Raw genomic sequence first — 14,056 nt, 5'->3', positions numbered from 1 at the left:
GAGAGACAAAAATGGTCCAAACACAGATATTATTTGTTAGTTTTGTGCTCAATATTTGTACTGTGTGCACATATGTGACTCAGGTTGGGAGGAATCTTTAATCTAAACCAGAGATGGACAACGTCTATCACAGTGAGGTCTTCAAAAAAATGTGTTTATTTGATCTGAGAACCATATTTTTCAACATAGGTCGGCATTCAGAAAAATGGATTCCATGATTTTTTATCAAAACGAAATTTCTGACCTGAGTCAGCACCTTAAGCCCTTAAGAAAAATGTACAAATAAACTAGAATAAAGAATCCCATCGACTGATCTGAACAATAAAGCAGGAAATGTATGTATTTTTGTTATTGTTTTGTCAATTTTTGGGAAGTTTTTTTTAAAAAATGTTGGTTGTTTTGTGTGTTTTTACTGTCAATTGTTGTGGTTTTGGACTCAATTTGTGTATTTTTGTTGGTGTTTTGTATATTTTTGTTGTCCTTTTTGTAGATTCCTCTGTGTGTTTGGAGTCATGTTGTGTGTTCATTTCTGACTTATTACTGATCTTAACTATGGTCTGTTCACATGCATTCTGTCTGCAGTACATCGATTTAGCAGGAAGTGGTTTTTAACCAGAGTTCATCTTTTAGCCTTTTATGTGACTTCAAGGCAGAGCCATGTACTTACTGACGTGCATGGTTGATAACAAGTTACTAAAACTGCTATCTGTATTGTTTTCTTATTATTATTTTTACTGCATTAGCAAGACTTTTAGATTTTTTTTTTTTTTTTACGGCACTAAAGTAGCTCCACGGCCAATTGAAAGAGCTGCTTTCTTAAACTGGGGTCCGGGGAACCCTGGAGGGTCAATAAGGAAAAAAGTACTGGTGTATGAATACTAACAAAGCATAGCATTAAGAGTCAAATCTGAAAAACTGAAAAAGATTTAAATTCTAATTTGAAATATGAATTAAAGCCAAAAAAAGTAAAACCTGTCTAATCATAGTCTTTGATTTCTCCATTGTGATGGTTTTATTGCTTACAGGTTGTTTGTGTTTCAAAAGGAATTGATGCTTCACAGGTTTTATGTGTTTCCCAGCTTTACAGTGTCAGTCTCTGCACCCGTAGCACAAGAGGAAGAGTATTTTTCCTCTTTCCTCTGGCTCAGCACTCACATTCCTCTCTCCACCCTCTCACTTCTGCTTTCTCTCTCTCTCTCTCCCCCCCAGATGAACTCTTTGAGGTCCATAAATGCATGCATACATAAAAATATGTAATAGTAGTGCAATAAATTAAAAATAGTTTAAGGCAGCACTGGAATGGACTGTAATCAATATCTCCATTTAATTTATATATATATATATATAATTTGCAAAGTAGTGCACACATGCTTTCCTAAAGTGTCCAAGGCCTGATTGAATCAGTGAAGGAATAAAATCACATGATCCCTTTTCGGTAAAAAAAAAAAAAAAACAATTCTTGATGAAGGAGGGACATCTAGTGGTTTGTACAAAAAGTCACATACTGTACATCTCTTCCATTGTGTTATTCTCCATTGTCTGACTGTTTGATGAACTCCACTATCCACGCTCAAAACTAACGAGATGTTGAATGAATATATACAGTATGTCATAGTACGTTATCCCTCATTATCCAAGTATCAGTGGAATATCTAATTTATCTGAAACTCTTATCGTGGTGGTTTTACTGATTATGTCCCAAATCGATGCTTTGGGTTTATTCACAGGACACTTTATGTTTTGCTCTTTCACCCTTTACGTCTCCTTCCTATTGGCTTGATCGTCTCCAAACCAGCTTCTTGGTGTAAACAGGAAGTCACCTCTTCAGAGGAAGTCTCCCAGTGATTATCATTTTATATGATCATGGTTTAGTAGATTACATTTCAACTGAGTAAGCACATCCAGTCTGAGCTAAATTTTACTGTCTTTTGTCCTGACCACTGAATGCAAAAAAAAAAAAAATCTTATTTTCCAATAGTATTTGTGTCTTTTCTGTCTTTTAAATGTATTACATCTTTCTATATTACACTTAATTATCAAAAGTCATCCCCCGCATTTGTAAATGCTACTTAATCTTAAGTATATTTTCTGTGTAAACATCTAGTTTTTATTTGGTTTTACTCATTTCTCTGTTCTCTTCTTGTAATAATGATTATTAATCAGTAGAAAAACAAGTCATGCATTGATTGTATTAATGCTTTAAAGTAGATTAAATCATTCTGACACAAAAGAAGCTTAGATTAAATTAAAATGTTAATAGGCTTTTTCTATGTTAAATGTCAAAGGGCAGAACATGGATAGCTACAGTTCTGCCTGTAAATAACAGTCATGGACACAATAATTATGTGTGTTTTTAGGTTCATTTTGAACATAAGCACGAATGTGATAAAAAATCAGAATATTTTTATTGTCGTCGTGCATAAGTTTCCATAGACACAGTGACATCATGGTCTGAGGGCTCGGCTACGACCGTACAAGTTAATGAAATTAATGTATTTAATATTCATTCTTACTTCATCCAAACCTCGACAGGAAAATATTGATTTAGAAATGCAGCAGCCTGTGTTTTTGTGTAAACCTCAGCTTTGTGCAAAAAGGAGCAGCACTAGTAGTCTCACGCTTAAGGCTGCTGCTGCTGACTCAGGCAATTCCTCTGTTTATTTTTAGGTTCACCATTACACCACAAGGCAATGCAACACCTTGTTTTTCCAACATCATTCTTAGTTATCTGTATCAAACTCACTTTGAAGCTCATCATGTAGCGCTACTATAGGCTATCACGCGCTTGAAATATTGAATTATGGTCACATCAGTGATAAAAGCTTCACTCAGTGTCACACAGTCTGCTAAAGATAGACTATAATAGACTCAAGAAGAGAAAATGCATTTTAATTGTTATTACAGTAATGTATATCATAGGTGTTTCACTCAACTGTAGGTAAAATAAATTAAAATGTATGATTTAGCAACTATTTATGGATATTCTGGAAGCCCATTCCCACCAGTAAAAAAATAACATTAAAAAAAATAAAAAAAAAAATAAGAAAAGTAAAATAATAATACAAAAAAACATAAGGAATAAGGAATATAATTTAAGAGAACTACATTTCAAGATGAAATATGCTAAAACAACAGTCAAAAGGATGAGTATAACAATATCAGCGGTTAAATTATGGAACTGCGTAACCAGCTTAAAAAGCTTTTTAAATCATATATTGTTAGTAAATATAAGAAAGAGTAACAATTTGACCAAGTACATGTCATATATACATTCATGTGTATGTACTGTATATGATTGATGTGAATGTATAAACTTTATATGTAAAACTTGTATAGAATATATATTGTTAAAATAGTAATATAAGCTAAATATGTTTTTATGTGCCATTATGTAGAGAGCTTTGTTTAGTTTAGTTGTGATAGGGTTTGTGTAAGCTTTGCTTCAATCTACACACTTTTGGCTTAAGGATTACACAGTTGTTTGTTTTTTTAATTTTCTTATTGTGGAGACTGCTGTAATAAATAATACATTCTAATGTTTTTAATGCTTTCTATGCAGGAAAAAAGGAAGGAAGGAAAATGTTAATGCAGATTTTCTTCCATGGTGCAGCAGTCCATGGTCCATGGTCCATAACCTCCAGCACATGATGAACTCCTCAGCACTGGTTGGACTGGTGTTTATTCTGGAGCAGATAGAGGCAGACTTTGGTCCTTTCTAATAGAAAACCCACAATAATTTTTAAAGTAATTGTTCATACATATTGAGTTGGTTTGTAAATCTATTTTTTTAAATCTTTTTTTTGTATTCTACAAGGACTTTGTTCATTGTTTGTTGCCTACTTGTAAGCACGCACATGTATTTTATTTTTATTCAGATAATTCAATTATCAATCCACTTTTTCTAAGATAGAAACATAACCTGCTGTAGCACACACTATTAGGTTTGTATTTTTTATTTTTTATTTATTTTGATACATTTATAGAATTGAAAAGTTAATCCAACACTCACCTAATGAGTAGGACATTTAAATTCAATGCAATTGAGATTTCCTCCAATCAAAATTTATTGAAACAAATCAAACCGCAGCATTAGATATAAAACAAATGTGGATCAATAAGGTGTCGTTGATCATTAATAACAAGTTAAACAACATAAGGAGGACACGCACGTAATCAGTGACGTACTGACGTATTGTGGTGACGCAAGGACGTGGCTCCAGTTTGCCGCTGCTGCGGTAGAAAAGCAAACCGGCTCTTCAGCTGAACAGGAGTAGCTCTGGAGTAGCTGGAGCTCCAGCTTTAGCTCTGAATGAAAAGCCGGAGCCGGGCTGTGAACCCTCTACTTCTGCCTTCTTCTCCACCCGCTGTAAGCCTCCTTTATGTCTTTATTATTCTCTTTTATTTCCATAGTATATATAATAATAATAATTCTAAATGATTGCTGTGTGAGATTAAAATAACGCCTGCTGACAGAGCGGCGCTATGCAGTGACTTTGACTGTTTAACCTCCCTCAGGAATATCGCTCCCGGGTTAAAATTAGACATGTTTCACTGTAAATGTGCACTATTTATAACACATCCATGGAAACAGCGGGTTAAAGATAACTGGAACAAGTAGGGATGAGTGGAGGTTTGTGATCCTATGGTGACGGTGACCGGGATTAGGAGCGTTTACCAGCCCATGGCCTGCTATTTATGAGGCTTTTCTGTTAATTATACATTTATTTTAATTATAGTCACAGTCAGGTTCAAGGACAGCTGGTTACTCAGGTTGATCGAGATGTCATCGTTTAATAACCAGTCTGTACATGTACTGGGATTATGTCTAGTCTGCTCTATGTAATGGTTTATTTATTTATTTTTAGTTCCATACTCACTTACATAAGTTTATTTAAATAGGCTTTATCTTAATTATTTTTATGGTTTTTAACTTTTAATGTTTATTTATTTATTTATTATATTATAAAAAGTATTCCCTTCTCCCTCTCTCTCTCTCTCTCTCTCTCTCTCTCTCTCTCTCTCTCTCTCTCTCTCTCTCTCCCTCTCTCTCTCTCTCTCTCTCTCTCTGACTCTTTATTATTTATCATGTTTTTAATTATTTTATTAAATTGCCTCTAAATCTTATTTTCATTTTTAACTTTTGCCAATCAAGTTAACACATTTGTGTGAAGCACTATTGATTGATTGACAATTACAACTAGGGGTGGGACAATAATATACAAAGTTAACGAGATTAGACGATATACTGTATGATATACTGGGCTCACGATGACAAAGGAAAAAATATACCAAAAAGTGCAGTTTGAAAAATACATTTTTTTCTTGTTTTTTTTTCCCGTTATCACCTTTTCAACTCTTGTAAATATAAAATAAACAACATTACTATAAATAAGACGTTAAAACAGCGACCAAAATCCAACAGAGAACAAAATCTCAATATTGCGATACCAAATTGAATTGATTAATTAATAATTAATTTATTTAATAATTAAATTTTTTTTCTTTGCACATGCTGTCAAAGGTCAACACTACAAGAAGTGTAGTTTTTTTTCCTGTATTTCTTTTCTATGTTTTAGTGTTTCTTATTTTCATTTAAAATATTTCTGGAGCATCTGAAAAAAAATAATAATAATAATTAAAAAAAAAAGCAATTTTCCCCTGGGATAAATAAAGTTTATCCCATTCTGATTCTGCATGATATTTTAATATTGCGTTATGTTATCGCACAAAACATCCTCACACCCTTATTAATAACATACACCAATACAGACATATTAATTGGGTTTTAAGATGCTTTGAACAACTGTCAGGAATCATACATATTTCCCTTTCAGTGTTTTTTTTTTTTTTTTTGTTGTTGTTGTTGTTGTAAGACTTAGTTGTTTATCACTGACACTGACAACTTGTTTTAGTCCTGAAACGAGTCTGTATGTTCAGATTAGAGATAAGAAGGGGTTGGGCCCTGTAGACGCAGTTCAAGAGCAAACAAAACAAAAAAAAGAAAGAATGAGGAATGAAGTATGGTCAATGTTCATTGACCATATTTCACAACATGAGCCTTGTGTTTACATACATGATGTCTGCCCACTGTAACCACTCAATTCAATTCAACTTTATTTGTAAAGCGCAAATTACAACAAAGTCATCTTAATGTGCTTATCAAAATATAAATATATACTCATTAAACTAGAAACAACTGAAATCACTGTTCATATTGTGCTAGACTGGTTTTATTTACCCAACTGTTCAACAATTCAGTATAACTCTCTTTAGATCTGCTTGTTTTATTCAGACTGGTTGGGTTTGTTATGCAATGACAAAGCATTGCATTGTAATAAATGAAACATGTATACAGACTGTTGTTGCAAAATGAATGGACAGATGCAGCATGGCACCAGATTATTATTATTATTATTATTATTATTATTATTATTATTATTATTATTATTATTATTATTATTATTATTATTATTATTAACCTACACAAGATGTGTTCCTGGGTGTGAGTTGGTTCTTTTGTATCTGTGACTAATAATATCTGATTAATAATTCAAACAGATATCTGAAAAGAAGAATATTTCCATTTACTTCTACTCTATTATTGTCACTTGACATTCCAGCTGTTTAAACACAAGCCTGCTCTCGTTTCTGTCTCTGGTATTTCACAAATAAATGTTTCTAATGCATGGTTACTGGGACATACCAGTGCTGTATTAGGGGAACTATTCAGGAGACACTGTAAATAAGTTGAACTCGAGGCTGTTTATGCTGTTCCCAGTACAGTATGTACAGCACAGTCTTGTTTCTGTGTCCCACTTGATGGATCTGCATTCTTCTCATTCCTTTCCAAACTCAATGAAAGACCTGTAAATCCTCCACAAATCCCATTTTTTTCTTTTACAGAAAGGAGCACTGAGAATTATTAGTGTTAGTGGATACAGTGAACACACAAAGCCAATGTTTATACAGCAAAAATGAGTGAAATTTCATAATTTGGTAGAATGCAATATTTTAAAAACTATGTATGAAGCTCATTTAAAAATCTTACCTACAAATCTGCAAAAAAAATTCAGCCGTGGCGTTTTTTATCCAGACCAGTACACTACATTATCAGAGGACAAACAGTTATTAAGTCAGTGATGCTCAACATGTGGCTCTTTATGTCCACAGAAAACCCTAAATGGGGGAACATTTTTAATCCCCTTTTTGCCTATTTACATTTTGCTCCTTCTTTTGTCCCCTTTTTTACACTTTTATCCAAGTTTTGTCCTTTCTTTACATTTTTTGTAAAGCTAACTTTTAAAGCTAACTATTGCCCAATAAATACCACTTGTTTCATTTTCTCCCTACATTTAGCCTCTTTTTGTTACACATTTTTGCCCTTTTTCAGCATTTAAGCTACCCTTTACCATTGCATACCAACTGGTTCCTCTTTGATTGACTATTTTCTGGCCACTCTTGACTGTTTTTGGCCATTTTAGTCACTTTACACTTTTTTCTTGCCAAGTTTTTGCCACTTTTGGACCATTTTTGACCACCTGTTACTGTGTCTGCCTCCACTTGCTCGTATCAAACCGAACTGGCCCACTTTGGGTTGACAGCGTATCGGGACGTTGCCTGGTGTCACGGTCTGAGTTTACCTCCATACTGAGATTATCTTACAATCTCAGTACGTGACTGCTATGTACTGAGATGTACAGTACCTGTGATGGAATTGTCATGTGCAATGTCATACAGAGATTGCTGTACTGCCTTAAAACATCACATCAGTCGACCACTGATATAAAATCGACCATGATAGAAAAAAATATGAATGTCATGATCAGATTGCTAATTTATACGACAACAGTTTATTATTGTAAAGTTACTTTCGGTTAACAGTCATTTATTGCAATGTGTATTATAATCATGTTTTTTTGGAAAATAAATGATTCCTTTTCGTATTGAATTTTATTATTATCATGTTTTTTTTTTTAGAATAAACTATTCCTATTTGTATTGAAATTGCTGCATGAGACACTAGATTGTCACTCACTCAGCACGGCGGAAGTAGCAATAATCACAGCGGAACTAGCAAAAATTCATTTTCTGGTAGCGTGCATGCTCATAATCATGTAAACTCAGTCCGTGACACCTGTATGCCAGATGACCAGCCCACCCCTGCTGTTCAGTCTTGTTGTTTTGTCCAACTTGATGGATTCTTCTCATTCCTTTCCAAACTCAAAGGAAAGGAAAGGCACCACACATCTGGCTGATGTATTTTAGAATGACAACATTTGTCTCCTGTGCTTCTTCCAGATTGACACCACTCACCTACTATGACTGCTTCATCAGACTGTGGTCCAGAAGCCATGCATCGTTTCCTGGTTTTATTTGATTTTGATGACACCATTATTGCTGAAAGCAGTGACAATGCTGTACAGCGCGCCTCCCCCGACCTGCAGTTCCCCCTGTGGCTGACGAGCAGCTACAGAGAAGGCTACTACAATGAATTCATGCAGAAGGTTCTGGCCTACATGGCAGAGCAGGGGGTGTCCAAAGACTCCATCCAAGCAGCGATCGAGGGAATCCCACCCAATCGTGGATTCCTGGACCTCTTCCAGTTCCTGCAGAGCCACAAGCAATACTTTGAAATGGTGGTGGTTTCAGATGCCAACATGTACTTCATCGAGTCCTGGCTGAAGCACGAGGGGGTGAGACATCTTTTCACCAAGGTTTTCACAAACCCGGCCAGTTTCGACGACACCGGCCGGCTAGTGTTGCGTCCTTTCCACTCGCACTCGTGCGCCCGCTGTCCCAGCAACATGTGCAAGCAGGTGATCCTTCGAGAGTACCTGTCCCTCAGGCAGAAGGAGCGAGGCGGCACTCCCTTTGAGAGGGTCTTCTATGTAGGTGACGGGGCCAACGATATGTGCCCTTGTCTGGCTCTGGGGCCACACGACACGGCGTTCTCCAGGAGGAACTTCCCCATGCATGAGTTGCTGGAGGAGATGCAAAAGTCCCAGACTGAAATGTTCAAAGCTAACATGGTTCCTTGGGTCAGTGGTGAGGACATCGTGAACTGCCTGAAGAAAATCATGGAGGAGAGATGAGACTGGGAGCTATAAATCTCCTTCATAGCAGTGTTTGACCTTAATATTCAACATATTGCTGCTATTTCCAAAGCTAGGATATATATATATAATATTGAAACGATAATATTGTCCAAGATATTTTATTACAAACATTTTAACCTTTGATCGCTACTATAGTAACCTAATTGACATGATTGTTTGAGGAGAAGTTTCACTCCATAACAGACACCAGCTGTCCATTCAAGTCAATGATGAGTGGCCCCTTTAATAAGAATGTACTATCCATCCCTCCATCCATTTTCTGACCCGCTGGCTCCTTTTTTTTTTTTTTTTTTCAGGATCGCGGAGTAGGAATGTTCTATGCTCTCTGTATCCATTTCAACCAGTTAATTTACTTATATGCACCATTGGGATCTTTCATTCTGCAAAAAGGATTTCAACAATTTAATTCTGTATATTTGTGTTTCAAACACTTCTTTGTACCGAACATGCAATGACTCAAAGAGTAATTTTACAAAAGCTTGTGGAAGCGTTGTTCCTACACACCAACTCTTCATAACTCAAAAACCTTTACCGTTATGTTATGCCAGTCCTTTGATCTCCTACTATAAGCTCCTTATGCAGTAATAACAGTAAACACGAGGCCAGGGGTTCTCAACTGGTCTCACCCTGCGACCCACGTTTTTTAAATCGTGACCCCCTTTTTTTTTTAGAATAATTAAACCAACCAAATGTAGTGTTTCAAAAATAGATGTTGAAAAGACACATATCTAATCTTTTTAAAACATAAATCTATATGATTGCCTGTGCAACACACATTTCACAGCATGCCTGTCAAAAGATAAATATCTTATCTTTGTCTACAAGACAAGTCTAACGTGAGACATTAAGTATTTCTTTATTTTTGACCAGCTGTCCGCGTACAGCCCCGCGACCCACCAGTTGAGAATCGCTGCACCTGGCTATATTTGAGCTCACGTGATGATGTAATCAAACCAATGGAGGTCAAAGTTCACAATCAGTGTTGATCATGCACTATGCACTGCTTCTGTTAATCTAAATGATGCCGACGACATCACTGTAGTTGAGCATTGAACTGTATTTATGAATGACATTCACTGTGAAAAACCTCCCGGACACATCCACAGGTTTAGATCTCACCTCTTTGTCACAGGTTTGTGTCAGTCCTCTGTGTACGAGTAGGGTCAGGTGTGTAGGACAAAAGGGCCGCGTGTGTCCTGTGAGGCAGGGACAAGGTGAGAGCGCCTGCACGGGCTCCATTACCTGAACGCGACACCTAATCCAGGCCTTCGTCGTGCACCGTAACCTACACCAGCATTAGAGCCAACAGGAAACTCCTCCGTTTGTCTGTCTGTAACATAGAAATGTGTTGTTTGTTTATCTGATCATGAAATATACGATATTGATTGTGGATTAAAGGAATAATGTTCAGTAAGTTTACCTTTAAAAAAAAAAAAAGAATAATTCTATTTATTTACATATACACATCAGTACATTTATTTTGATAAAATTCTGTGTACAACAAACTTGAAATGTCTTTACATGTTGGACATTTGTGTATTTTTTTTCATCAGTGGAAAACATGCATGTATTTACTTCTACAAATGTGTTCGAAACGTGTTTAACAATTACTCCTATAACATAATGTGGTTAAACAGATGCTTTAAGCATAATACATAATACTTTATAGCCTTAACACATCACTAAATTGCTGGCAATGTCTTTTTAATCTGTTTTTCAATCGCTCAGGGATTCACAAGAGAACAATAACGTTAACTATGTGTATTTGTGTCACGTTTACTGAAATAACTGCTCGAGTATGAACAAAATTCTTTGCGATCAACTATTCTGTGATTAGGAGGCTAAAGCTCTGGTTCCCTGTGTGACATTAACCATGCTTGAATACTTTGTGTTTAACTGTGTGATTTTGGTGCAATATGCATACTGTATAATGTAGGATAAGAAGGAGAAAATTAGATGTTTGACATTTTCAGGGATATAAGAAATGTGCTATCACTATATTTAAAACTGTGAAATGATTATGTTATGTCACAGCAACCACAAACGGTGTGAAATCTGCCTGGTTGATAAACACGCTTTATATTTAGCTTGGATATTTGGATAGAAATGTGTGTTTAGTCATATGTGTGCAATGCTACATGGTGACAGGAATATAAAGCCATTATCTAAATGCATGTTGGTGTTGTGGTTTGTTACTTTTAAAAGTATACATGCTTTTTAGGAGATTTAGGAGATGAGAATCTTTCTGATTTGACGTGCGATGGACAAGTTAGTCTGACTGCAGCTTCTAATTCACACAGATGGATGAACTGGTGTGCAAGTGGATGGTAGATTGACCTAAAGTCAGAAAGAAGAAGGGGGAAAGGTTGATGTTATGCTTCAAAAAGCCATCTATATATGAGATTAATCTTTGGATTTACCTATAAAACCAAATGTTATATATATATATATATATATATATGTCAGGGGAGGGAAGTTTTTTAAAGAAGTGTGTGTGTGTGTGTGTGTGTGTGTAAGCAAAGTGAAACTAAGTGGAAATGGAATAAAAGGGGGAAAGCTTTTGCCAGTAGAGATACAGCAGCTAAGGGTTTTCAAATGCTTGTTTATGTCTTGAAAGGTTTTATATTTAAGTCTAGTATTCAGATTTATTTTTTATTTTTTTAAACCAATTTCTTTTAAATGTTGTTTTACCCGATTTATTGCAGAAGATTAATGAATGTTTGATGGGCTGTTAGAGGATTTACTGACAGCTTTTTTGTTGAAGATGAAAACCGCAATGGAGAATTATGGACAAAGATCATTCTATTACTTTGTATGAATATAGAAAATATATGGATGTAGCAATAAATATAAATGTTATTAACGCTGAATTATAATTGTCACGATGAGCTGTTGGTGAGGACCCAAATGCAGGGAAAGATGGAGGCAGGATGCAGGAATACCGTTCTTGGAACCAGTCCATGTTTATTTCAAAATCCAAAATCCAAAATCCAAACTTAAATCCAAAAACAGGGGAGTAGGAACAGGGAGCAAGACCAGAAACACGGAAGGAGACAACTAACCTGACATCATACACACACAATGATCCCGCAGCCATACTGTGTCCAACCACTCAGCTAAATAGTGGAGGAGGCCTGATTGGGAATGGGCCACACCTGGGTGAAAACACGAGGGAGCTAATCAATCACCACCCAAGCACACAGACATCACTGAGGGGTGGAGCCACAAACAGGAATCCCTGAAACACTGACAAGACTCAGAATAAACAGACAGAATAACAAAACACCCAACAGAACATAACATAACCCCCCCTTTAAGGAGCGGGTTCCAAACGCTCCTAAAAAAATTCAAACCACCCCAAAAACCAAACCCGGGTGGGTGGACGGGGGTCCGGAGGAGGGTCTAAACCCTTTCAAGGCAGCCTCCCAAGAGGCCGGGCAGGCGAAACTGGACCAGGAGTCCGGCGACCTCTCATGAGGCGGAGCCGGCGAGGCAGGGGACCAGGAGTCCGGCGGCCTCCCATGAGGCGGAGCCGGCGAGGCAGGGGACCAGGAGTCCGGCGGCCTCCCATGAGGCGGAGCCGGCGAGGCAGGGGACCAGGAGTCCGGCGGCCTCCCATGAGGCGGAGCCGGCGAGGCAGGGGACCAGGAGTCCGGCGGCCTCCCATGAGACGGAGCCGGCGAGGCAGACGGGTAGACCTCCGGCGGGCCGGGCGAAGAGGGCTCAGACGAGGCAGGCGGGAAGACCTCCGGCGAAGAGGGCTCAGACGAGGCAGGCGGGAAGACCTCCGGCGAAGAGGGCTCAGACGAGGCAGGCGGGAAGACCACCGGCGGGCCGGGCTCAGGCGGGAAGACCACCGGCGGGCCGGGCTCAGGCGGGAAGACCACCGGCGGGCCGGGCTCAGGCGGGAAGACCACCGGCGGGCCGGGCTCAGGCGGGAAGACCTCCGTCGGGCCGGGCGAAGACGGGACAGGCGGGAAGACCTCCGTCGGGCCGGGCGAAGACGGGACAGGCGGGAAGACCTCCGTCGGGCCGGGCGAAGACGGGACAGGCGGGAAGACCTCCGTCGGGCCGGGCGAAGACGGGACAGGCGGGAAGACCTCCGTCGGGCCGGGCGAAGACGGGACAGGCGGGAAGACCTCCGTCGGGCCGGGCGAAGACGGGACAGGAAAGCTGGGAGTTGGCGGCCTGGTGCGGGGAGCCGGCACTGGCGGCGACGTTGGCGGCCTGGTGCGGGGAGCCGGCACTGGCGGCGACGTTGGCGGCCTGGTGCGGGGAGCCGGCACTGGCGGCGACGTTGGCGGCCTGGTGCGGGGAGCCGGCACTGGCGGCGACGTTGGCGGCCTGGTGCGGGGAGCCGGCACTGGCGGCGACGTTGGCGGCCTGGTGCGGGGAGCCGGCACTGGCGGCGACGTTGGCGGCCTGGTGCGGGGAGCCGGCACTGGCGGCGACGTTGGCGGCCTGGTGCGGGGAGCCGGCACTGGCGGCGACGTTGGCGGCCTGGTGCGGGGAGCCGGCACTGGCGGCGACGTTGGCGGCCTGGTGCGGGGAGCCGGCGACGTTGGCGGCCTGGTGCGGGGAGCCGGCGACGTTGGCGGCCTGGTGCGGGGAGCCGGCGACGTTGGCGGCCTGGTGCGGGGAGCCGGCACTGGCGGCGACGTTGGCGGCCTGGTGCGGGGAGCCGGCACTGGCGGCGACGTTGGCGGCCTGGTGCGGGGAGCCGGCACTGGCGGCGACGTTGGCGGCCTGGTGCGGGGAGCCGGCACTGGCGGCTGGGCAGGCGGCGGCCGGGTGCGGGGAGCCGGCACCGGCGGCTGGGCAGGCGGCGGCCGGGTGCGGGGAGCCGGGACCGGCGGCTGGGCAGGCGGCGGCCGGGTGCGGGGAGCCGGGACCGGCGGCTGGGCAGGCGGCGGCCGGGTGCGGGGAGCCGGGACCGGCGG

At 40.5% G+C, this 14,056-nt stretch overlaps 1 protein-coding gene across 1 annotated transcript; it reads left to right on the top strand.

Moving 5' to 3' along the window:
- Positions 1 to 4,217: 4,217 nt before the first annotated feature.
- On the top strand, positions 4,218 to 11,290 carry LOC114481441 (probable phosphatase phospho1). The gene is made up of 2 exons (XM_028476277.1): positions 4,218 to 4,366; positions 8,299 to 11,290. Exon 2 carries the CDS (start codon positions 8,319 to 8,321, stop codon positions 9,090 to 9,092), a length of 774 nt encoding a protein of 257 aa, XP_028332078.1. The 5' UTR covers positions 4,218 to 4,366; positions 8,299 to 8,318; the 3' UTR covers positions 9,093 to 11,290.
- Positions 11,291 to 14,056: the final 2,766 nt, after the last annotated feature.

The sequence above is a fragment of the Gouania willdenowi genome, chromosome 19 (assembly GCF_900634775.1).
Source record: "Gouania willdenowi chromosome 19, fGouWil2.1, whole genome shotgun sequence".
Lineage (NCBI taxonomy): Eukaryota > Metazoa > Chordata > Actinopteri > Blenniiformes > Gobiesocidae > Gouania > Gouania willdenowi.
The sequence above is the reverse complement of the archived record's forward strand: the minus strand, read 5'-3'. Positions and strand labels throughout refer to the sequence as shown.